At 42.8% G+C, this 27140-nt stretch overlaps 1 protein-coding gene across 1 annotated transcript in view; it reads right to left on the reverse strand.

The window, feature by feature from the left end:
• Nucleotides 1-3812: 3812 nt before the first annotated feature.
• Nucleotides 3813-27140, reverse strand: part of LRFN2 (leucine rich repeat and fibronectin type III domain containing 2) — a 180306-nt gene continuing 156978 nt past the window's right edge. The window contains exon 4 of the mRNA XM_064158330.1: nucleotides 3813-5561. Within this exon, the coding sequence (XP_064014400.1) occupies nucleotides 4643-5561 (919 nt within the window). The 3' untranslated portion in view covers nucleotides 3813-4642. The remainder of the gene's footprint in view (nucleotides 5562-27140) is intronic.

The raw sequence follows: 27140 nt of genomic DNA on the forward strand, positions 1-27140 counted from the left end.
TGCCATTCTCTAGAGCTGACAGGCCCAGAAGAGACATCTGAAACCAAATATATATCCCAATTCATAAAATCTGTGAAGAGGCTATAAACTGTTAGCAGCTAGTTATATCTGCTTTGCCATACATATATGCAGACAAACACAGGCACTTATATTTTCATTTCATACAGCAACCGTTCGGCTCCTAGCAGGCATCAAATTAATTTCACATCATCACTAATTTCAGAAATTTCCCATTTTGTCATCTCACTGAATAATTTCCAGGATGATATTTTGGGGATTTGTGGTGGCTTTTTTTTTTTTTCTGGATGCAGGATTTCACAGTGGAAACACATCCTGCTCTAAATTTAAAGGAAATGGCATGTATTTTTAGGAAATAATCTTCTTCTACTGTTATAAGACAGGTGAAAAAAAAATACCTTAGAGGTGTTGCATATGTGTATACATTTCCCTTAAATTATTCCCACAGGATTCACTTTAATTTCTGTAGTACCTTCAATTCCCCAGGCTTTTCCTTCTGAAGTCTTTGTTGTTGCCCTTGCTATTTGCTCTAAAGCCGAACAGTAATTTTGGAGGAAGCACTGTTACTTGAGACCTGTATCAATTTTACAGTGCAGCGTAGTGAGACCATCTGAACTAGCTTGGCTTCTCAATGGTGTGTGAAAATACTTATTACAGCCAGGTAAGTAGATATCTATATAGTGTTTCACAAGCCCCTGATGTGCAGTTGTGCTCAGAAATGGAGCACGGAAGGTTCCCCACCATGCAGCAGCACCGCAAAGGGATTATCAAAACCAGAGATGCTGAGTAAGGTGCAGACTTGAAAATGGGAACAAAACAAAGGTAAGAAAGAGATTGGTCATACTGTGTGTGGAAAACTCCGAAGTCACACTTGTGTGAGGTCCACCTGAAGGATGATCACAGTCCAACAGGCACCCAGGCACTGACATCAACATGCAGGCCTGGCTCCATCCCTCTCTCAAGGCTAGCCGCTTACTGACTCACGGAGGGACTCTCTGTTTCACCTATGAGCACCTGAGTCCTCTTTCTACCCAATGCTATGCACACCAAAGATAAACAGTGGGAGCTCAGTTCATTTTCTCATTATTTGCAGATTTGCTGATGTGAATTGGGCCTCGTTCATTAAAGTTAATTGAAGTAAAGTCACGATGCAGCTGTTAGATTGTGGACTTTATTACCCAGCTTCTTTGGCAACAGTGCATTATTCTAAAACAACATCTGTTGACTTACTTCATCTAATCTTGTAGGAGAAAGTGAAAGAGGTGTTTTTAATAAAGAAAATAGCACAGGATATTACTTTTGAAAATTCATGGCTGCATATGCTGCTAATACTCATGATTAATTGGATGGCTAAATTAAAAATAATTCATGTGTCATGTTCAAGGCAAAGCAACATAATAACAAAAGTCCAATCTCACTACAGTGTAGCAAAAAAATAACAACCCAACAATATAGCTGGACAGGCTGGAGAGGTGGGTCCAGGCCAACCTTATGAAGTTCAGTAAGACCAAATGCAAGGTCCTGCATCTGGGTCGAGGCAATCCAAAGCACCAATATAGGCTGGGCAGTGACCAGCTTGAAAGCAGCCCTGAGGGGAGGGGCTTGGGGTTGCTGGTGGATGAGAAGCTCAATATGAGCTGTCAGTGTGCTCTTGCAGAACAGAAAGCCTGAGTTGCATCAAGAGAAGTATGGCCAGGAGGTTGAGGGAAGTGATCCTCCCCCTCCAGTCCGCACTGGTGAGACCTCACCTGGAGTACTGCATCCAGTTCTGGAGCTCCTATTACAAGAGGGATATGGACATGCTGGAACATGTCTGGAGAAGGGCCACAAGGATGGTCAAAGGACTGGAGAATCCCTACTATGAGGAGAGACTCAGGAACTTGGGGCTGTTGGAGAGGACAAGGCTCCAAGGTGACCTTATTGTCACCTTTCAGTATCTTAAGGGGGCCTACAAGAAAGCTGGGGAGGGACTTTTTAGGATGTCAGGTAGTGATGGGACTAGGGGGAATGGAATAAAGCTAGAAATGGGTAGATTCAGACTGGATGTTAGGAAGTGGTTCTTCACCACGACAGTGGTGATACCCTGGAATGGGTTGCTCAGGGAGGTGTTGGAAGCCCCATCCCTGGAGGTGTTTAAGGCCAGGCTGGATGATGCTCTAGACAGCTTGATGCAATGTGAAGTGTCCCTGCCCATGGCTGGGATTTGGAACTAAATGATTCTTGTGGTCCCTTTCAACCCTGACTGATTCTGTGATTCCATATGAACATCTTTAAGAGTCTTCAGTATACCATAAATGCAGATGTTACTTATGGTTAATATGAAGGTGCTATTTGGACACTGGATGGTGTGGATTCTGGCACTAAAGGTATCATTCCTCTTGGAAAGCACGAGAAACAAGACTTGGAAAGTTGTTGCAAACCAGGTTTGACTGGGTCTCGTTTGCATATATTAATGTTGGTGGTGAGAAAAAAAAACCTAGAAAGGCAGGTCCTAAGCCAAAAAAGGCTTCCTCTTATCTCTGTAGATTTTGGATTATGGTTTAAACTATCTTAGTGATAGAGATCTATATAAATGCAGTCACAGAAAAAGAGGTGAAATGCCTTTTCACAAGATCTGTTCTCAAATAGTCTACAAAGTTCTGTGCTTCTTAATTCCTACTTTACACCTAAAATTCCAAAGTCAAAGGTAGTTTGAGGCAAAGAAAAATCAAACATCTGAGTTTTCAAGGTAACTTAAAAAATTATAATTACTCCTTACTTAGGTTTTGAAGCATTCCACAGACCAGGAGGTAAATGAAAAGCAGGTACTTTTCTTTTCCCCAAGAATGTCTTTTTACTGTACATTTTCTAGAAAAAAAAAAAAAAAGAGGAAAAAATATTCTTATTACAGGGATGATTTTTTTCTTTAAAACTCCAAGTAGGAACCGTGACAAATACAAGATCAAGTACACAGCCATGTCACAATAAATCTTTGCATCTTTAAAAAAAAATATACATAGAGGTTTATTTTTTTGTTGTTGGTGGTGGTGGTTTTTTTTTTCATGTATTAATTTCTCTGTTTCTTGCACCTTTTTTTCTTTCCCCCATGTCTTTTACAAAATCGTGGTATCAATGTGCAATTTCAGAATGGCTCCCAGCACCTGCTTGTGGGGGAGCCACCAAATGAATAACCAAATGAAATTACATTTGCAGTAGTCACCAGAATGCTGGAAATCACAGGAAAGTTGTTAAGGACAATGAAGTCAGATGGATGAATCATATATGTTTCCACAACCATGGCAATGCTCCCCAAACCCAAAGTTGTACAGGCCCCGAGGAGCTTCTGTTCTTAGCTAGCAAGTACCTTAGTGAGTCTGAGAATGCAAGGGACACATGGGAGAACCCTTACTTTGACACATCCAAATCTAGCTGGGCTTCTGAGGCTGATCGAGGCAATCCAAAGCACACACTCGATCCTCTTTAAAAAGAACTTCTCTTTCCTGTGATGCTACAGAGACAGGAAAGCTGAGTCATGGCAATTGTACAAAGAACCCTTCTCACAACAGAATGAAAGTCTGTGTTCTCCTGGTCAATTGAATGGAGTGATAGTGTGAACTTTGCCAGAAGGGATTGGTATTCGTAATGTGGAGAGTTCGTGGAAGCTACTTTTAGTTTTCCTTTCTTTATCCTTTAATAGGAAATCTTGATTACTGTTTTCCCATCTTTGATAGCAGCACCTCTGCAGATACCAATAGCTGCTGCTATCTGCCTTGAGCATTGACAAGCAGAGACTATGAAGAAGATGGAAGAAAGAGTGTGTTTTTTCAAAATTTATTAGCTCCTAGGTTTATCTTTCCCTAGGACATAAAGGGTTGGCATTGGAGGTGAGTTATATAATACATCAGAAATTTGACCTTTGCACATATTCTTCTCTTCATTTAGGGCATTTTGTGAGACTGAAAACAAAACTCAAATATGCATGGAAACATACTTTCTGCTGTGGGGAATCAAAAAAAGAACAATTCAAAGGCAGTAACAGGGCAAAACAGAACAGAAATCATTAAATCCCAACCGAAAGCCTACTCCACAACAAATACTGTTTTCCCAGATGTCACAGTTAACACCATGAGATTACGCTGAACAACTCGCTTTGATCTGTCCCTAAGGATGTCCTGCCTGCACTTCTGAGAAAATCACTTGCAATGACATGTATGCTAGCACCAGCCTTACATCCACAGAAGGCCATTTCTGTGGCAAAAGAGGTGCCATTTAATAAACAAAACAAAATAAACCCTGCAAAATTAAATTTGTGCTGTTAAACCTCTTTTCACCCTCGCTGGTTGATCTTGTGTGATGCTTCTCCAAGGGTCTGAGTAACTTTTGGAAAGCACTGCTAAATACAGCTAGCAAATTCCTTGAAACACTGACTCATAGTTTAGTTGGGGCCAAACAAGCAGGGTGTCACACGTGCCTATTCACATTTCATTCCCTTCTTTTAGTATCCCTGCTTATTATTTGTTTGCTGATCTTTTTGGCCAGTAAAACTGAAAACACTTCCTGTCCTCTCTTTCCAAAAGCATGGCCCTGCAGCAAACCATGCTTTATAACACATGAGGGGAGATGAGGAGTAGGGAGACACTGGTATTTACACTGTGCTTTCCATTACCCACTCTGAGCTCCCAAAAGTCCCTTTTGCCCCTGTTAGGTCGTTGTCATCATACTGCAAAAGCATGCCATTCACTGAGAGGCTCCTCTTTGTCCAAATGTTTGTAATCTTTTTGGGGTAAGTGCAACACTGCGATGTGGCGAAGTCTCCCATATCAAAAGAATGGCTACGTTTAGTTTTGCCCTCCAGAGGCAATGTGAGGAGACTGCGGAATTTGGACTCCGTCTGGCCCAGCAGTGGCTCTTTGTCTGAGTGTCGGGCCACCGTGGAAGTTCTGGAGTCTGTCATCTCCTCCTTTTTCTGACACTTCAGTTCCAGGGAGGCAAAAGCTCCCATTAGCCGGTCAATGTTGTGTTTTGACCTGGAAGGAGGCCTCCACTTACTGGACAATGTGCCCTGTTCACTTTGGAGGCTGTAGCCATCACAGTCACGGCTATTTGCAGAGCTGGAGGAAGAGGAGATGCTGCTCCGTGCTGACTGACAGTTAAACTCCATAAGTTCGTTTCTCACCACCACCTTGGGGTTGACCTGGGGCAAGACTCCGTTCTGAACTGGTTGTGCTCCGTTTGTCTGTGAGTAGACATTGCTGACATTAGACATCTTCCCTTGGGAATTGTTGCAGACCTTATAGCGAACCATGAGTATTACAATGAATACCAACAGAGTTGCCACAATGATGCCTCCAATGATCAGAATCATGGTCCCACCCAGGAACTGACTGTGCATCGACTGGCACTGAGGGTAGTCTTCTTTGGTGAAGAACTGGGCGCATCCCACAATATTGGTGGCAGTAAGGGTTGTAGCTGTGTCATCCCACATTGCCAAGACACAGAGGTCATAGCCTGTTCCAGAAACGAGGTTGTTTACAACAAAGGCTTTGTTTGTAGCTGGAATCATCCTTAAAAGAAAAGAAAAAGAGAGAGAGAGAGAAAATTGATTACTTTTGACACTAACGGAGAGAGAACAGCTATAAGAACCATGTGGCATTTGCTGGTTTGGGTACTCCTAAAGAGGAGTCAGACCCATAAAATTCAAATAAGCATTCCTAGTTCCTGCAGGTCCAACATACAGTGATACAAAAGTCTGAGGGCTGTCTCTCAAAAGTGCAATGAAAGGAATAAGAAAAAGCAGACCAAACTAGTCTGACTTTTTTTTTCCTCTTCATTTGCATCTGTTATAATCTTAAACATACTCAAACTTGAACAACTAACTCAGAATACAAATGTGTACCTGTGAAAAACAGTTCTTTCCAGGTGTGCAAATGAGCATTGCACTTGCTGAGTCTGAACCTGGCAGCTGTCACATTGCTTCACTGGGGTCTGAACACTTACTGCCTAATATCAGCAGGTTGCTTACCTTGTGAAAACAAGAGGCTACATTTCCTTATTCCCTGAAAATGGAAGGAAGGCAATGAATTCCCTCTCTTTCACTACTCTCCCACCATCTTTCTCCATCCTCCTACCCACCATTGTGGAAAATATCTCCTAGAAATGCAGCCAGAAATCTATTCCTTCAACTGCCTTCTGTGTGAGTGAAAAAGAAATACGGGCATTGGCAATATCATCTGTGGTAGTTTGAGGAGAATTCAGGAGATGAAAGGATGGAAAGAAGAAAGGTTCTTTAAAATAAAACTTTCTACTCAAATAGAAATTCATTTTAATAAACAAAATACCTAGGCCCAAGCTATGATCCCAGTTTGGTCATTTAGAGATATTGTTCTTCGCTGTGGTGCTTTGAGCTAGATTTCTAGATCAGACATAAGAAAGTTGGGAACGGAGAACTTAGAAGTGAAGGCTCCGAATGGAGAGGTGAACATTCTAGGGACAGGCCATATAATGGCAACAGTGGATAAGGTAATATGATTTTATTGGAGCATTGTGCTAGTTTGAGCCTAGCTAGAATGTTTTGGTGAGAAGGATTAGATCACAGGCTGTGAAAGAGAAACAGTGGTGATGTCTACTTCACTCATAGGCTTGCTGAGAGGTATCAGAGCAAGAATCTAAACACAGATAAGGCACTTCTGCTTGGGAGCTCTGGGCTGCATTTCCCTCTCTAACATCTCTGCTGTCTCTCCACTTTGCTTCCTAACCCCCCCTGGCTGAACCTCCATTCTTCCTTGGGAAGTGTTTCAACAAAACTGTTTTTTCATCTTCAAGAAATGTAGAACAGGAATGATTCTTAAAAGGATAAAGTGTCACCCAGGATTCATAGGTAATGAGGACTATTTATACTGGAAGGGATATGCTAACACTCATAGAATCAGTCAGGTTGGAAGGGACCAGAAGGATCATCTAGTTCCAACCCCCCTGCCATGGACAGGAACACCCTGCCCTAGCTCAGGCTGGCCAAAGCCCCATCCAGCCTGGCCTTAAACACCTCCAGGGATGGGGCCTGAAGCACCATAAATTTATATTTATGTTATTGTTCCCATACCCACTTTCTGTTCCATGCTTTTCAGTTGTGTTGAATTTACTCTTTCTAAAGTTTTAGAGCTTTTTTTTTTTTTTTTTTAAGCCTGTAAATGGAGAATGACTGAGACTGTCCATAAAGCCTTGCAGTGGAAGAATCACAGAATATTAGGGGCTGGAAGGGACCTCAAAAGATCATCCAGTCCAACCCCCCCTGCCAGAGTAGGATCACCTTTTTTTTACAGTCCAGTTCTCTTTTTTCTTTTGTTATTCCACTTCTCCCCCATCTTCCTCCTTTCCTCTTCATCTCTGCCATCTTCATCCTTTTCATCTCCTTCCTCTTCATCTCCTTCTTTCCCCCCCATCTTCCTCTTCTCATCTCCATTGTTTTCCTCTCCATCTCCCTCATTCAGCCCCACCTCCCCTTTTCCTCCACACCTGCCCTCTTCCCACCCCACACCTCATTTTGCCCTTTTTCTCCCCAGACTCAGAGCACCTGGGTTCTGTTGGAGTCTCCTCCCACCCCAGGTGTGATCACTTTGCCCTCCCTGCCCACTCCCCTATTTAATCAGCCCAGGAAAGGCAGGAGCTCCAAGCTTGCCCATCTGGGCAGAGGGATCCTCCTCCCATCCTCTCTGGTGAGTACTGATGGTGCCTCACTGGGTGAATGGTGAAGGGGACAAAAGGCCGGGGGGCCTCGGTGGCCCCCCGGCTAGCTAGGCTAGGTACGGTACTCAATGCTCCTTCTGATGTCACTTGCAGGTGCTGGATGGGCCAAGAGTGTGTTTGTCTCTCTGAGTTCAGCAGGCTGGCGTGGTGAGCAGTGACTTCCTGACCCAGACCAACACAGTGAAACCTGGATGACCAAGAAGAGTTTTGAAGAGAGCAATGGACTTGAGCTGACTTCAGCCAACTGTGCCAGTTGGAGGCTAATTGGAATGTTGTAATGAGAGAAATTAGATCCTTGGCTGTATTTCTGCTTGAAATCCTTGTAGGCAGATTTAAAGGGAATATTTACACATTAGAGGAGTTCCATGAAAATTAACTGCATTCTTAATGTGAGTAGTTGAGAGGCCATCTGAAACAGTGTGCTAGTTTGAAACTAGAGAGAATGTTTTGGTGAGGAGAACTAGATTACAGACTGTGAAAGAGAAACAAGGGTGATGTCTGCTTCACTCATAGGCTTACTGAGAAGTATAAGAACAAGAATCCAAACAAACATAAGACATTGGTTCTCCTGGCCACCTGGGCACACTGCTGGCTCATGTTCAGCCTACTATCTACAGCATCTCCAGGTCCCTTTCTGCCTGGCTGCTCTCCAGCCCCTCTGTCTCCAGAAAGAGTTGAAGCAATGCCTACATTCTGTTGAATTTCATATGTGCACACCAAGAGTGATATGTGGAATTACAGAACATGATTGATTTTCAAATATGTGATCTTCAAACTCCCTAGGAGTTTTCACAAGTTGCTTTGTACCACCTCCTGTTTCACCTAGTCCTATACTTCACTTTCTACCCTCACTCTCAGCCACATGCTTAAAAAATTCTGCAACTCATGTCATTCTGAAATGATTTCACTTCAAAGCCTCATTTCAAACAAGTAGCACTGTTAGCAGAAAGAATTGACAGCCCTACAAACCGGATCTTGTAGTTGGCTTATAACTCTAGAAGAACAGAGTTACAGCACTGTCTGTTAGAATGGCTCCTCTTGCTTTGCACAGATGAAATACAGAGAGCTGTCTATATCCTCTCCAAGTGAAAAGCAAACAACTGAGTTCACACAGTATACATCTTTGAGGCATATCTGATGCGTAGAGAAATAGAGTCTTTCAGCCTAACTCGCTGTGCCAAGAGTGAACACTGATAACTTAAATAATTTACAACTTGTTTTCAACTATGATTACACACAGGCTTCTAAGGAAATGTAACTGCCTGGAATGTTTCAAGTACTGGCAGGGAGCAATAGCAGCACAAAATGTGAAGCCAGTCCATTTCAAAATGCAGTATGTGATGGTTTGGGTGTTCCCTGCCCCCCCCACACTTTGGAAATCACCCAGACTGGACTCAGCCAGCTCTGGAAATATGAATGAAGCTTATATTTACAGCTTAGCTCAATAATTGCAGCAGTGTGTTGAGGCAAGAAGCCTGATTCCACCTGCTTTTCAAGGCAGTGTCAGCTTGTAGAGATGCTTCCTATCACAGAAAAAGAATGGAGGTCTAAATTTGATATTATCTTTTCATTAGGGAAAGCAGGAGTAAGAGTTGACTAACTGCAAGAGGAGACCAACTAGCAAAACACTTGCTTTATTTTGAACTAACCATAGGTTATGCTGTGTTTTAAAGTATACCATTTAAGGACCTCAGGAACAGTGAGGACCAGGAAAGGAAAGAAATACTCAAATACATTAGCAGTATAACTGTGAATATGATCCTAGCTACAACAAGAAATTTGAAACTCTCCTTACAGAAATTTCACTGCTCAGACACACAGGACACAGTCATTTCTGCCTTTTTCCTCTGTTTTGTTTCCCTTGGGGTAGCAGAAGCAGGAAAATCTACTCCACATTTGTGCCAGGATTTTGTTACCTGCTTTCTTAAACTGGTTTCTGAATCCTGTCTGAAGATCAAAGTACCCCAAAGAAAACTGTGTAAGAACATGATAATGAGCTCTCAAAAAAATCTTCTTTATGGAATGAAATGAGCATAGGGGTCTCAAAACTGACCTTAATTTCCCAAACAAGCCCTTTGTCTCACCCCTTGGCATGATACTATCACTGAGTGGAGAAGGAGACCCCTGGCTGGGACTGGGGCACGGCATGAGTGTCTGAATTAGATGTCTCTGTGAGAATTCCTGTGTGATGAAGATCTGTGAGGTGGAGATGGGAGTTTGCATGGCTTTGGCAAACAACACTTTCCCTTAATTCCATTGAGATTTTAATCTCATATTTGTGAATTAAAGAACCCTTGAATAAAAAATAAAGAAGGAGCTGTGCTAATACTCTTCTTTGAAGTCAACCTCATTTCCTGCTATCACCACTAAAAAGTCCTTGCTATGTCCTTGTAGACTCAACATACAGAATGCCAGCAATTTTCTAATTGCTCACTTCAGTGTCTGGTGATAGCAAGAAAATTAATATCTTAGGAATGCAGGAGAAAAAGGTTTGCTGCAGACTTCACTCTTAATTCCAGATGCAAGCAAGCACTCAAGCTTGCGGGGAATGAATTGCATCGAGAATTTAGGAGACCTGAGTTCTATTCTCCACTTTATCAGTTACACTGATATCAGGCTCTACTTTATCAGCAGCTCTCAGTTCCTGAGAAATCATTTTGCTGTACTGTTAGACTTTTCATTTATAAAACTGGGATAGTGTCAGCAATCTCCTTTCAAAACAAGATTGTAGTGTATGGAAGGAAATTAGTAGATATGATGATTACACTGTAATAGACAAATGGGTTCTTTTCTTCTTTGTAGCAATGGGGATTAGCAGAAGTGAACTGCTGGTTAATATGGTGGTTATGCAAAACAGACAAATTAGAGAAAAGGCAGATTAGGTTAATTGGCTAGGCAATTCTGTGGCTTTTCTCCATCAAAAAAGGAGTGTGATACCATCTAGTTTTAGCCTGAAACTGCTTTAATCAGAGCTTTGCAGAGACCTGTCAAGACAAAGGCACTTGTGACTCCCAAGACTCAGCTGACCTGCTAGACTGTGTTGGTTTTCTTATGGTCCTTGTTGTGTATTATCCAGGGGTACATATTACCTATTGTTGCAATACAGTTTTTTTCTGTTGAAGCGAATGCTAGGAGCTCAAAATGGAAAGTCACAGTAATTTATTAAATGCTTCTATCTGAGGAAAAAAACTCCTAATTGCTTGGGTGTGAATTTAATGTGCCTAAGTGTTCAGTCTAAACTCTGTAAGATTCTATGTCTGCATATCATGTCTGAGGGTGGGTAAACTCTCTTCTTTAGTGACTTCAAAAAGCTTTATATCAAGAATAGCCCTTGGAATATGTGATAATTTGGGTGTTACCTGCTCCCCTACTCTCATGAAATCACCCAGACTAGACTCAGATGAGGTGGAATGTAAGGAATGAAGCTACATTTACAGCTTAGAACAATATTCAAGCAGGTATTTACAGTACATCACAAAAATATACAGCTGTATGCAGAAATACACAAGTTGAAAGTATTACAGAAACACAACAGCCCTCCCAGAAGTCAGTGTCCCCAGGAGGGGCTCCCAACCACCCTTCCACCTTCTTTCCATCCTTCTACCTTATCCCAGAGCATACCTTGCATGCAAGGTAAATTTGGAGGATTGGCAAGGGGTATTAGACAGCAGAAGGATTAGTTACACAGCAAAAGCCCCGGGAGAAAGCACAGACTCTGACAAAGACCCCCACACACTGTCTCATCTATATTTCTGTTCTTGTTTTTATACAACTCAGCAAGCCTATGAGTGAAGTAGACATCACCATTGTTTTCTTTTCACAGCCTATAATCTATTTTCTTTCATTAAAATATTCCAGTTAATCTCAAACTAGCATGGAATATTGAGTCCTGAAGCATGATGGCAAAAGCATTCAAGGAACTGTGCTGACCATTGGTAGCATAGACCATAGAATCAACCAGGCTGGAAGATCATCCAGTCCAACTTAGCACCCAGCCCTAGCCACTCAACTAGACCGTGACACTAAATTCCTCATCCAGGCTTTTCTTCAACACCCCCAGGGACGGTGACTCAGCCACCTCCCTGGGCAGCCCATTCCAATGCCAATCACTCTCTCTGCCAACAACTACCTCCTAACATCCAGCCTAGACCTCCCCCAGCACAACTTGGGACTGTGTCCCCTTGTTCTGTTGCTGGTTGCCAATTAAGTAAGCTAACAACTGAGATTAATTTCTGACTCTTTGCATTTCAGAAAATGCCCTGGAATATATTTCTTCAGCTGGCCTTAGAGTCTCAAGGATCAAAACAGAAACACAAAGTAGCAAATATATTGCTGTGTGAGATCTCACAGACTTGTTTACACCTGATTCAATACTTTTTAATCTAAGAATCTGAGTGTGCTAGTTTGAAGCTAGCTAGAATGTTTTGATGAGAAGGACTAGATCATAGGCTGTGAAATGGAAACAAGAGTGATGTCTACTTCCCTCATAGGCTTGCTGAGATGTATAAAAACATAAGTCAAAACACAGATAAGACACTCGGCATCACTCTCACCTGGGCTGCTGGCAGAGCTGCATCTCTCTAAACTCACCCTCCATTTTGGGCTAATCCACTTTGCTTCCTAACCCCCTGGCTGAACCTCCATTCTTCCTTGGGACTGGGGAAAGGTTGAGAGGAGTAGGGGGAAGGTGCAGGGGTGGTTGAGAGCCCCTCCTGGAGACTCAGGTTTCTGGGAGGGCTGTTGTGTTTCTGTATTCCCTTTTCCCTTGTCTATTTCTGTCTATAACTGTATACACTGTAAATATCTGCTTGTGTATTGAGCTAAGCTGTAAATATAAGCTTCATTCAATTTCCAGAGCCAGCTGAGTCTAGTCTGGGTGGTTTCCAAAGTGTGGGGGGTGAGGAACACCCAAACCATCACACTGAGACAGAGATCTACTGTGACCCACATCTTGAAAAAAAAAAAAAAAAAAAAAGGAAGATTTATTTCTGGTATCCTGGGAAAGAAAAGCATTAGCAATAGGATGTAATTCTTCTGTCAGTCATGTCAACATAAGGAAATGTCAGATAGTACCAGGAGGTAACCAAACTTGTTCAGTAAACACTAACTCAAGCCAGCATAAATAATTTCCTGCATTTTAAATTTTATTAGTTTTGCATGTTTTTACGGACTACAGTCATAATTTTGCCTTCAGATGGAACATTCATTATTAAACACAAATCCCTTCCTGCTTTTCTGAATCTTGTCTCCTCATCACTCATGCATTCAGCTGCCCTTCAGAGAATAGGTCTTGTCAAATGAAACACATCTCATCCATCATTTCATTATTATTTCCTAATTTGCTTTTGGTATTTCCTGCTCATTAGGAGAACTGGGGTGGGGAAGGGAAGGCAGAGCCAAAACAATTGATATGTCTGTCACAAGATGATGAGCCAGGGAGATGCTGATAATGAATAAATCCCCTGTGCTAAAGGGGAAAGAAAACAGCAAGAGAAATCCAAAACCACCCAACCAAAACCCACCAAAAAAAAACCCAAAAAAAAAAAATCAAACCCAAGCATATAAGAAAAAAACACCCCCACCAAAAAGAAACAACAACAAAACCCTTGAACAAACAAACCCCAAACCCAAACAACCAAGTAAAAAGCCCTAAACATTAAACTACTATCTCAGAGAATACAGATTTATGGGGATATGTGTTTGTGTTAGTTTGAAGCTAGCTAGAATGTTTGGTGAGAAGAACTAGATTGCAGGCTGTGAAAGGGAAACAAGGGTGATGTCTACTTCACTCATAGGCTTGCTGAGATGTATAAGAACAAGAATCCAAACACAGATAAGGCACTTCTGCTTCTTCTGCTGAGGAGCTTGGAGCTGCATTTTTTTTCTCTCTCTAGCCTCTCTGCCACTTCTCTGATTAATCCACTTTGTTTCCTAACCCTCTGGCTGAACCTCCATTCTTCCTTGGGACTGGAGTAAGGTTGAGAGGGGTGGGAGAAGGTGGAAGGGTGATTGAGAGCCCCTCCTGGGGACTCAGGTTTCTGGGAGGGCTGTTGTGTTTCTGTATTCCCTTTTACCTTGTCTATTTCTGTCTATAACTGTATATACAATAAATATCTGCTTGTATATTGAGCTAAGCTGTAAATATAAACTTCATTCATATTTCCAGAGCCAGCTGAGTCTAGTCTGGGTGATTTCCAAAGTGTGGGGGGGCAAGGAACACCCAAACCATCACATCATTTATCACTTACAGTGTATACAGTTATATACAGAAATAGACAAGGTGAAAGGTAATACAGAAACACAACAGCCCTCCCAGAAACCTGAGTCCCCAGGAGGGGCTCCCAACCACCCTTTCACCTTCTCCCACCCCTCTCAACCTTACCCCCGTCCCAAGGAAGAATGGAGGTTCGGCCAGGGAGTTAGGAAGCAAAGTGGATTAATCAGAGAGATGGCAGAGAGGCTAGAGAGAGGAAAAAAAAAGAATGCAGCTCTGAGTTCCCCAGCAGAAGCAGAAGTGCCTTGTCTGTGTTTGGATTCTTGTTCTTATATATCTCAGCAAGCCTATGAGTGAGGTAGGCATCACCCTTGTTTTCCTTTCACAGCCTGTAATCTAGTTCTTCTCACCAAACATTCTAGCCGGGCTCAAACTAGCACACTGATAGACTACTGAACATTGTCCCTAAGGGTATGCTGAAGTCATTCAGCACATGAGAGAATAAATTGTAGCCTTCTAAGTGACATTACTGCTCATGGCAGAAAGGGCAAACGTAGGACAGCGTATTCTGCTGCCCTCTTTATAGCCATTTCTGTAAAAGGAAACACTACTTTGTCTATCATTCCCAACCAAATAATTGCAAACAACAGGGAGCCACAGGCAGGCAGCACTGATGAGGAAATGCTGCATGAATGAAGACTGCCAGAACCATCTCATAAAACTCTCAGTCAGTGAAGGTGTTCAGTTCTGCTGTCCAAGCATGAGCTACTGCACTGGGACAATCTAATTTTGTTAATGTTGGTATGATAACAGGAAATTACATTTTTAAGCCTCTTGTTCTGTTCTATCATTTCTTTCATGTGGTTATGAAGCAGTAAGCATTTAGTGCCATGGTCGTTGAATTATATCTATAAAGGGAATGCAGGAGCACCCTAACAACATCTGGCAGCACAAAAGAGTGAATCATAGAATCAACCAGGTTGGAAGAGACCTCCAAGATCATCCTGTCCAACCTAGCACCCAGCCCTAGCCACTCAACTAGACCATGGCACTAAGTGCCTCATCCAGTACTTAGATAGAGTTCTTTTCACCTCATTATATCTGAGATGTTAACTCCTTCAGAAAAAAATCCTCACATTAATTCAGATGCAACCAAACCATATTCAAGCTCATTAGCAGAGTTATTGAAGACCCACATTGCTACACTAACAAATTCACTCTGTCTTATGCTGATACAGAGTTAAGAAGACATCATAATTCACAGCAACTTTTCAGAATGCCAGGCAGTAAATCTGAGGTTAATACCTCAAGTCACTTAATTGACTGTTAAGTGCAACAGCATGTTATGGTTATCCCATTGCTGAAGATAGGAAGAGATTAAACTTATCTATGAAATGTGTTCAAGTCATCAAGCAGAGTGTGAGACCTGGGATACTCTTTTCCCAGGTTTTCCCAGGATGAATGACCTGTACATTTAGCTGAGTTGTCACACCTATTCTCTCTGAGTCACAGTATCACACAGTATCACAGTATCATCCGGGTTGGAAGAGACATCACAGATCATCAAGTCCAACCCTTTACCACAGAGCTCAAGGCTAGACCATGGCACCAAGAGTCAAGTAATTCTGGACTATTTAATGCAGCTGGACAGTTAGTAAAGGTCATCTTACCATACCAACAGAAGTTCCCAGAAAAGAAACAACATTAGAAGTTATGATTGCATTTAGAAGCTCAGAGGAAATTAACTTGCAGGAAGGATTCTGCTCTTTTCCTGGCAAAACATCCCTCTGAGATTCATCTATACACTGTCCTGTCTTGAGAGCTACCAGTGGGGCTTTCCACTTAGAGGCTGTAAAATCTGTGCAAATTATAATGGTGGGATCGAAGAGAACTGCTTGGGATCCTGTAGAGGTTAACAGCTGCACATCTTCTTTTTCTGTAAGAGCTCATGTGAGCTGAGGTGAAGAGGATCTTCAGTGACTCACCTCCATTTTCACTCATTGCTTGCTACGCAGAGCACTTATGCCAAGATGCAACTTGCATGTCCTAGAGAAATTCTGTGTCTTAACATGCAAGGTAATTTTGTCTCCAGAAAGTTGTGCTGGAATGACAAAAGCTCCAGGCACTGCTTGGAGTTATGTTCTCCTGTGTTTCATCATGGACGGGTCAAACCAAATTCCAATGTGCAGTTTCAGGCTCTTCTGTCACAAAATTTTTGTGCACTGGTGGAAGAAATGTGGTGCCAGCTAAGAACTGACAGTAGCATTCTGTCACAGCTAACGGGACCAGGCTGGCACAGGATCACAAAGAGATCATGGAGTACAACCACCCCAACCACCCCCCGCCAGAGCAGGACCATAATCTAGCTCAGGTCACAGAGGAATGCATCCAGACAGGCCTGGAAAGTCTCCAGAGAAGGAGACTCCACCACCTCCCTGCAGAGCCTGTTCCTGTGCTCTGTGACACTTACAGTAAAGAAGTTCCCCCTTGTGTTGAGGTGGAACTTCCTGTGCTGTAGCTTACATTCATTGCTCCTTGTCCTATCCCAGGGAGCAGTGAGCAGAGCCTGTACCCCCCTCCTGACCCCCAGCCCTCAGATATTTAGAAACATTTATTAAATCCCCTCAGTCTTCTCTTCTCTGGAGTAAAAAGCCCCAGGTCCCTCAGCCTCTCCTCATCAGGCAGTGCTCCAGTCCCCTCATTATCCTTGTAGCCCTCTGCTGGAGTCTCTCCAGCAGATCCCTGTCCCTCTTAAACTGGGGAGCCCAAAACTGAATGCAGTGTTCAAGATGAGGTCTCACCAGGGCAGAGTAGAGGGAGAGGAGAACCTCTCTTGATTTGCTGGTCACACTTCTCTTAATACACCCCAGGATCCCATTGGCCTTCTTGGCCACAAGGGCACATTGCTGTGCCATTAGGGGACAGAAAAGAGCCAGCTGGAAGAGACCTCGAAGATAATCAAATTCAACTCTCTACCCAGCACTGAAGGGTCAGCACTAAACCATGTCTCAAAGCACTAGGTTTGTTTAAACACCACCAGGGATGGTGACCACTACCTGGGCAGACCATTCTGATGTTTGCTAATCTTCTCTGTGAAGAAATATTTCCTAATATCCAGCCTGAACCTCCCTTGGTGCAGTTTGACACTCCTGTCACTTGACACTGAGGAGAGGCTGGCCCTCTACTGTCTGTATCCTGATATATCAGTCTGCATAAGAAAGTGTTTCAACACCAATTCAAGACACAATTTATGCATTATTTAAAAATCTTATAGCATATATCTAAGTGTTCCCCCACCCCAGTGGGGTTGAACGTGTTGCAGATAGCCTCAAGAGACTGGGAAGAGTTATTTACCAGAATCTTGAGAAACTCTCTTGTCATGAAACTGGAAAAAAAAGAGTTTCATTCCCAGGAGAGATGAATGAAGCACTGCATTTGCCAACCCTCAAAAAAAAAAAGGAGCTAAGAAAATATCAATTCACAAATATACAGCCAGAGTAAATGTATGAAAGAAAACAGACACCATGCAGAAACAGAAAAAAGGTGATTATTTGGAGAGATTTTTACCTCCAAAGCTAGGATGAAAAGTAAGTAGGAAAACTGTAAGGCTGAGGACCCAAACTTCTCGTCTTTCAGCACACACTGGAAGTCCCTTTTAGTGTGTAAAATGGATACATAGAATTGTAGAATCATAGAATGGTTTAGACTGTGATTGGGTTAGATTTTGATTAGGGGACAGATCATGGTTAGATTGTGATTAGGGGACAGATTATGGTTAGATTCTGATTAGGGGACAGGAGGGCATGGCTTATGAGGAGAGGCTGAGGGACCTGGGGCTTTTTAGTCTGGAGAAAGGAAGACTTAGAGGAGGTTTGATAAATGTTTATCTGAAGGCTGCCAGGAGTGGGGGTACAGGCACCAAGTGCCTCATCCAATCTTTTCTTGAATACCTCCAGGGACAGTGACTCCACCACCTCCCTGGGCAGCCCATTCCAATGCCAATCACTCTCTCTGCCAACAACTTCCTCCTAACATCCAGCCTAGACCTGTAGATCCCCTATGGATGCTGGAAGACCACTCCAAGGTCCTCGAAGCCTTCTCTTATCCAGGCTGAAGAGCCCCAACTCTCTCAACCTGTCCTCATAGGCGAGGTGCTCTAGCCCTCTGATAATTTTCATGGCCCTCTTCTGCACTCACTCCAACAGTTCCATGTCCTTCTTCTGTTGGGACAATTGTTTACTTCCTGTGAATCATGAAAAAAATCTGAAGAAATGACCAAAGCATCAAGCTTTTAGTTTCTGAGTTAGAGGAGGGCCAGGAATTTCCAGGAAAAATCTCTGAGAAACATGCACAACAATACAAAAGAGAACCAGGATGAGTCAGGATGGCTTTTAGGATAATATTGGGGGGAAAAAAATGTTCTTTTTCATAACAGAATGAAGTTGCAAAAGCCACTAATAGTTGAAAGCACTGTGTTTCAGAGAGAAAAAAACAACTAAACAAACAAACCAAACCAAAAACCCAACACTCACAACAGACTGGATGTGTAAAAAGGTATTTCCTAAACAGAGGTTCAACACTTCAATCTTTTGAGTATTCCTTATAAAGCAGAGGAAAAGAAAGGGTAGAAGGACTGGTTAGACCACACCTTGAGTCCTGTGTTCAGTTCTGGGCTCCCCAGTTTAGGAGGGACATTGAGATGCTTGAGCGTGTCCAGAGAAGGGCAACGAGGCTGGGGAGAGGCCTTGAGCACAGCCCTACGAGGAGAGGCTGAGGGAGCTGGGATTGGTTAGCCTGGAGAAGAGGAGGCTCAGGGGTGACCTTATTGCTGTCTACAACTACCTGAAGGGTGGTTGTGGCCAGGAGGAGGTTGCTCTCTTCTCTCAGGTGGCCAGCACCAGAACAAGAGGACACAGCCTCAAGCTGTGCTAGGGGAAATTTAGGCTTGAGGTGAGGAGAAAGTTCTTCACTGAGAGAGTCATTGGGCACTGGAATGGGCTGCCCAGGGAGGTGGTGGGGTCGCCGTCCCTGGGGCTGTTCAAGGCAAGGTTGGACGTGGCACTTGGTGCCATGGTCTGGCCTTGAGCTCTGTGGTAAAGGGTTGGACTTGATGATCTGTGAGGTCTCTTCCAACCCTGATGATACTGTGATACTCTGTGATAGGCTGGAAAGAGAGGGACATGCTGCATTTTGGAATGTTCTATGGACATCCAGAACATAGCTGCAAACTTTAGTTGCAGTCAGAGACATGCTGCTTCTTTCAAAGCTGAACCTGGACCAAAATCATGCTGTGTGGAAAGTGACAAATTCACTACTGAAAGGGAAGGTAAAATCCATCCAGTAAGAAAACAAGTTTTCATTTCTAATGACACTTGGAGAAAGAAAAGGAGAAGTCAGCATCAGATTCCAACAAAAGCATGATATCATCACTTAGAAATGTTTCCCTGATGGGAAGCTACTTTTAATGAATGTTACCTGTTAAATGAGTTTATTAATATGATACTGCTCAAATTTGCTGTTGACTTTTTGTTCAACTATCACAAGTAAGTAGGACAAAAAAGGCAAAAAAAAATTACCCTGAGAGATAATAAAAGAGAGCATGGAATAAAGTGAAAACCAAATACACAATGATGATTAGGCTCAGAGTTGTTTTTTTCCTGCTTGAATAATACAGAGTTGTTTGTCATGTCTGCTATCAGACAAGGAAAACCATTTCAAGATGCACAGTAGTAGGAATTTGCCAAATCACAGAATCATCCAAGTTGGAAAAGAACACTGGGATCATCAAGTCCAATTATTGACTTGACTCTACAAAGTTCAACCCTAAAGCATATCCCCAAGCACCACATTTAAATGACTTTTGAACACATCCAGGGATGGTAACTTAACCATCTTCATGGACAGACTATTCCAATGTCTGACTACTCTTTCTGTGAAAACGTTTTTCCCTATGCCCAGTCTAAACCTGCCCTGTTGCAGTCTGAGGCCATTCCCTCTTGTTCTGTCATTAGTTACCTATGAGAAGAGACCAGCACCAACCTCTCTAGAATGTCCTTTCAGGTAGTTGTAGAGAGCAATGAGATCTCTCTTTAACCTCTTCTTCTTCAAAGTAAACAGCCCCAGCTCCTTCAATAGCTCTTCATAAGATTTATTCTCTTGGCCCTTCACCAGCATCGTTGCCCTCCTCTGCACTCAATCTAGTACAAATGTTCATTGATATTTACCAGCAAAAAAGAGGAGCTGAACACTGATCTGTAACATCAAGCTGCATCAAAATTGTGACTTGACCCATCCAAAAAGACTAAGAAGTATAAAGCTAGGCTCTATCCTTCCTAGAAAGGACAGCATTCTAGGATACAGTAATTCTGTGACTGTTTTCCCATACATAGAATCATAGAATCATAGAATCAACCAGGTTGGAAGAGACCTCCAAGATCATCCAGTCCAACCTAGCACCCAGCCCTATCCAATCAACTAGACCATGGCACTAAGTGCCTCATCCAGTCTTTTCTTGAAGACCTCCAGGGACGGTGCCTCCACCACCTCTCTGGGCAGCCCATTCCAATGGGAAATCACTCTCTCTGTGAAGAACTTCTTCCTAATATCCAGCCTATATTTATCCTGAGAATTATCAATGATGGCATTTGACTCAGTACTTCTAAAAGCCAGTGCAGTCCTTCAGATGAGATTTAAGTGTCCCTCCTTAATCACTGTGTGAACTGGGAGAGTTTTGCACATCTACAGTCAAGAAAGAACAAAATTGGTTGCCATCAGTAAAGCATTTTCACTTCTTTTCTCAATAAATGATTGTATCAGAAGCACTGAAGTGTAGCTCAGAGTGTATGGTAGATGTGCTAGTTTGAAGCTAGCTAGAATGTTTTGGTGAGAAGAATTAGATTACAGGCTGTGAAAGGAAAACAAGGGTGATGTCTGCTTCACTCATAGGCTTGCTGAGATGTATAAGAATAAGAATCAAAACATGGATAACTCACTTGGCACTTCTGCTGGGGAACTGCCTCAGCTGCATCTCTAACCTCACCCCTCTCTGTCTTTTCTTTGACTAATCCACTTTGCTTCCTACCCCCCTGGCTGAACCTCCATTCTTCCTTGGGCCTGAGGTAAGGTTGAGAGGGGTAGGGGGAAGGTGCAGGGGTGCTTGGGAGCCCCTCCTGGGGACTCAGGTTTCTGGGAGGGCTGTTGTGTTTCTGTATTCCCTTTTCCCTTGTCTATTTCTGTCTACAACTGTATATACTGTAAATATCTGCTTGTATATTGTGCTAGCTGTAAATATAAGCTTCATTCAATTTCCAGAGCCAGTTGAGTCTAGTCTGGGTGATTTCCAAAGTGTGAGGAGATGGGGAACACCCAAACCATCACACCTTTGTTTCAGAAAATGAGCCAGTTTTTAATGCCTGCTGGTAATTTCTTGCAGGGCAGTAGAACAGGTGAACAGATAGAAATGTTTTTGTTACTAGCAGTGCAATTCTCACCCCAAAGTTTGGATGCATATTGGTGTGCTACAGGTGTCACCTAGGGGAGTTTTTCTCATACATGTTCTGGATTTGCCTGCAGGTACTGACCTCTTTATTCTCTGAAGCCACAGAAATATGCTCTTCATAGGCATATTTCTGAATCCATGGCTATGTGGATTTTCTTCTTCTTTTCTTTTTTATATCTTTTTTTTTTTTACCTTGCTATGGAATGAGTCACTGCACCCTCCCTGCAGCACGAAGACAAATGTGATTAGTGCTCCTTAACATATGGTACAGCCTAAAAAAGAGTTATCTTGTAGGAGTGTATCTATATGGATCACTTATCACACAGTTCCCAATGGAAGATTTAGGAGATAGCACTGTTTTTTTCTTTCTCAATCTGCTCATGTTAAGCATTTTTCTGTCTTCTGCTTTTCAACATGCTCATGATTCCTCAAGAGAGGAAAGCCCACTCCCAGTACAACTAGCTTTAATCTATTGCTCAGCAAACTTGCATTTGCTTTACTGTCAAGGACTAGTTGTGTGAGCTACAACTAGTAAATGGAAAAGTTTCTGTGTTCAGCATTTCTTTGTGACATTATGTCACACTTGTGTCACTCTGAAGAGAGCAACCTGTATTCACACAGAAAGACAGGACACCAAATTTCCAAATTTCTATGTTGCTCTCAAAGAGAAGATGTTCTCCTATTTTAACCCAGATCAATCTTTTCAGACTACAAGGTTCTTCTTCCCTTCTTCTCTACAGAGAGACCCATGTGCTGACAACAAAGTGACATTATTTCATAGTACCCACTTTGAGGACTTCAGTATGCTTTAAGCATTTGCACAAAGTATCTACTGAGAATAGTTTATATTGGAAACTCTATAAAATTCAAGAAACAGATACCCTTAATTGAAGGAGCACCTGACTGTTCTTGGCTATAGGACATTTATATGCAGGTAGAGTTGGCTCCTCTGCTGTTTCTGTGCATTCACTGAAACTTGAGACTGTGTCCCCTTGTTCTATTGCTGGTTGCCTGGGAGAAGAGACTGAACCCCCTTCCCTTCAGGAGGAAGAGACCATCCAGTCCAACCTAGCACCCAGCCCTAGCCAGTCATCTAGACCATGGCACTAAATGCCTCATCCAGTCTTTTCTTGAACACCTCCAGGGATGGTGACTCCACCATAGGCAATGGATGATCTACTGTTGTCCAACCTAACTAGCTAAATAGTCAATAGCTCCTTGTAAAATCATTGAGGGATAGGCTTGAGACAGCTGGTCACAGGCAATCTGCCCAAAGGCATGAGAAACATAAAGACAAGTTAGTATGTGGGAAAAGACCTAGGAGACTTGGTTGAAGTTAGTATGTGGGAAAAGACCTAGGAGACTTGGTTGAAATTGAAGAGGCTGAAAAGACTCCATGGAAAAAGAGGAAGACAAAAAGTTAGTCCTGTATATCTAAAGCCATCTCTGGAGCACCCAGAGAGAGAGAACACATTTGTTTTGTATCCAGCCACTTGCACTTGAAATGGGCCTGGGACTGTGAGTTGGCTTTGTGTGTTGCTGTCACAATTAAAAGATTAATAGAAAAACATCAAAACATTGAGTAGTTTCTTCTGAAGTTGATGGGAGCATATGAACACAGAAGAACACAACACCTGCATCCTTTCAGCTTTGCATGTTAGCTCCAGTTTCTACAGCGCTACTCAGCTTTAAAAGGATCCCTCTGTGGGGGAAGCCAATATCATTTGGTCAAAGGGGTTTGGGGCAGCAGATGTTTAATGCTTTCATAAGGAGTCATTTTCAAAACTTCTGTTGTGCAGATGTAATAAAGATGACCTTTATCCTTCACTGTTCTCCATTCAAGATCAACAGCAGCTCTGCGATCGATTGACAATGGCACACGATGCCCACAGAGGATGTGCCATTGCTGCCAATGCAAGTTGCATTTCACTCTCCTTGGGGCCATAACTCACTCAAAGCTTCAGCATTTGAGAATGATGGAACATCTCTGTAAAAGAGAAATTAATAAATCCTTCCAAACCAATAAAAAATTGCCAGCTCTCTGGGAGTTTCTTCACGAGTCAGGCTACAGTTTTCAGATAAAGATGTGAATATAATATACGAGGGGATAAAACAGATCACCAACAGAATGAATCAAAGGGAAAAACAGAATGAGTCAAAGAAAAAAAAATGAGGCTAGCCTCAATACTGCTTTCTATAGTCTGTTCACTTTGCAGAGGAAAATATCAGACAGGCAGACATCACTTACTGTCCACAGTGTCTTCTTCTCTGGCAGTCATTTCATTTGCAGTTGTGCTGGGATGTGCATTCTGAGGCACAGAACTTAGCCCAGAAGCAGCTGTGTAATAATATCACGAACCAGCCTTCCAAAGGACTGCCTGTGGGAGTAGTGTCTCTGTCACGTCATTCAGAGATGGATCTCCTGATTTTAGCCATCCACTGGTTTTATTTCTGATAGCTTTGTAGAACAAATTGATGAGAGATGGACTATGTTTAGGCCAGTGCATCATCTACATATGGCTCAGCCATTAAAAGCTCCACCTTCCAGGCTGGCCAGAGCTCAGAATCTGCCACTGCAGAAAGAGACATTCTTTCCAGCATCCTGACAACGTGGAGGGAGTAACCATGATGCCTGGGCAGGTGCTGAGTCCAGCTCACATAGTGATTTGAGACGTGAGCCACAGAGAAAGGGGGAGTGCTTGTCACTGTGCTCTAACCCCATGGTGCAGCTGGTGACAGGACAAAGGCTTGGATTGTCCTGCCTCTGCACTCACTGTCTAAACTATATACTGGGGCTAGGTGATACTGACACCCCTCCTGGGGAACCAGGCAGTCTGTTCCTGTGACTGTCAGCTACACTAACCTTTTCTTTGTAAATAGAAGGCAATTGAGATTGCCAAAATGCTAAGTGTAGGGACTCAGCTACACGATGTAAAATTCTGCTTTGAAGTTTAACAGAGCTCACTTGGACTGATAGCAGAAAAGTCTCCCATAGTTACAAAAAAAAATAAAATTAAGTAATTTATATATTTTATTTGCAACAAATGTTCACAAGTTCAAGAAAAAAAAAAAAAGATCCTTTTCCTCTCTCTGTTTTTAAAAGCATAATCAAGGAAGCTCCTTTTTATTGCTTCTTTTTCTCTGTAATCCTCTAAATTTTAATAGAATTGAGGTTTTTTTTACATCTTTTTCTTACACTTTGCACAGTTTCACTTTTCACTTTGCAGGAAAAAGATCTACAGTTTTCTGAGTTGCTCTACCTGTAGGTATTTACAATTAACAACAGCCTAATGAAGAAAAGCTTGAACATAGAATCATAGAATCACAGAATGTCAGGGGCTGGAAGGGACCTCGAAAGCTCATCCAGTCCAACCCCCTGCCAGAGCAGGATTACCTAGACCAGATCACACAGGAATGTTTCTAGGCAGGTTTTGAATATCTCCAGAGAGGGAGACTCCACAACCCCCCTGGGCAGCCTTTTCCAGTGCTCTGTCACCCTCACATGGATAAAAAAATCCTCCTTATGTTTCTGTGAAACTTCCTATGCTTCACCTTCCACCCAGTGCCCCTTGTCCTGTCATCAGGCATCACTGAGCAGAGCCTGGCTCCATCCTCCTGGCACTCACCCTGCACATCTTTATAAACATCAGTGAGGTCACCTCTCAGGCTCCTCTTCTCCAAGCAGCACAGCCCCAGCTCCCTTAGTCTCTTCTTATAAGAGAGGTGTTCCATTGCCTTAATCATCTTTGTGGCTCTGCACTGGACAGTCTCAAGCAGTTCCACATCCCTCTTGAACTGGGGTGCCCAGAACTGGACACAGTATTCCAGATGTGGCCTCACCAAGGCAGAGTAGAGGGGCAGGAGAACCTCTCTGGACCTACTAGCCACATACGCCCCAGAACGGCATTGCCCCTCCTGGCCACAAGAGCATATTGCTGGCTCATGGTCAACCTCCCATCAACTAGGAACCCCAGATCCTTTTCCATGGCATTTGTCCACAGGAACCTTCTCTTCCAGTTCACTTAATGTTTCTATATTTTACTGGTTACTACCAGATGTAGATATTATCCATAGAATGTCTCCATGACTGTGTAAGAACCTGAATATTATTAAAATTAGTGGTTGGGGGTGGTGAGAGTTCTGAAAAGCAACATTAATAAACAATAGTAATTTTGGAAAAGATCACCTTGTGTCAGTTAGTTTCCCCTCCCCAACAATTTCTTATCTCTGAGTTCTCATGGCAGGTTGCCTCCACCTGTGATTATTTCAAATGCAGTTGCTTTTACGTATATAGAATCACAGAATCAACCAGGTTGGAAGAGACCTCCAAGATCATCCAGTCCAACCTAGCACCCAGCCCTAGCCACTCAACTGGACCATGGCACTAAGTGCCTCATCCAGGCTTTGCTTGAACACCCCCAGGGACGGTGCCTCCACCACCTCCCTGGGCAGCCCATTCCAATGCCAATCACTCTCTCTGCCAACAACTTCCTCCTAACATCCAGCCTAGACTTCCCCCACCACAACTTGAGACTGTGTCCCCTTGTTCTGTTGCTGGTTGCCTGGGAGCAGAGACCAACCCCCACCTGGCTACGACCTCCCTTCAGGTAGTTGTAGACAGCAATGAGCTCTGCCCTGAGCCTCCTCTTCTCCAGGCTGCACACTGCCAGCTCCCTCAGCCTCTCCTCATAGGATTTGTGTTCCAGGCCCCTCACCAGCTTTGTTGCCCTTCTCTGGACACATTCCAGCACCTCAACATCTCTCTTGAATTGAGGAGCCCAGAACTGGACACAGCACTCAAGGTGTGTCCTGACCAGTGTTGAGTACATGTATTTGGAACACCTATGTTGACTCATGGAACTGTCCTGTGCACATCTACTTGTGCTCAGTAAAATCATGGGTGGCACAAGAAGTATCTCTAAAGAGTGGGGTGAAAAGAGAAAGCATATGGATAATCCATCCACTCAATTCATAAAACGTAGTTCCAAATGATTTATCCAGGAGAACTTAAAAAACTTCAGCACAGGAGAGCCAAAAGTCATAGCTCTCATAGTTACATTAGCTAGCAAAAAGTCTCAAAGCCCCTGTAATTGTACTAGTTAGTAAAAAATAAATCATAAAACCTCTAGGTTGGGGATTCTGAAGAGAAGATAAAACTGAAGAAATCTCAGCCTGGTCATGGATTAAATCAGAAGTGGAAAAAATAGGAGCCAGTCCTGACAAGTGGTCCATTGTGACTTGGTTCTACTCGTGTCTTGATTTGTGGAAAAATCCATAGAGGAATGAAACAAAAAGAAACTAATATTTTAAGCCAAATTGCATGTAGTTCATATTTGGAAATAGAAAGGGGAAGGAAAGATAAAGAATAATTTTTCTCTGAATTGATGCCTCTGTGTTGCAGAACCTTGATTAGTTTTCCATGGGAACTGGTCAAGGCCCCACAGATCAGTGTGATCAAGGCGATGCCATATGGACTCCAGACGATTCAATGTGAATTATGCCAGAGATATTAATTGATCATTTCAGCTCTCAATATATGTTCTCAAAGCATAAGGCACACGCCTACACATTAGCATAATTAGTCAAGGACAACCCACTCCATCAGCATAAACCATGCCTTGCTTTCCTCATTAATGAGATGTCTGTTATCTATCCCTTCTGAGATAAGGTAGCCAGCAGCTGGTGGGA

Source organism: Pogoniulus pusillus, chromosome 18 (assembly GCF_015220805.1).
Source record: "Pogoniulus pusillus isolate bPogPus1 chromosome 18, bPogPus1.pri, whole genome shotgun sequence".
NCBI classification, from domain to species: domain Eukaryota; kingdom Metazoa; phylum Chordata; class Aves; order Piciformes; family Lybiidae; genus Pogoniulus; species Pogoniulus pusillus.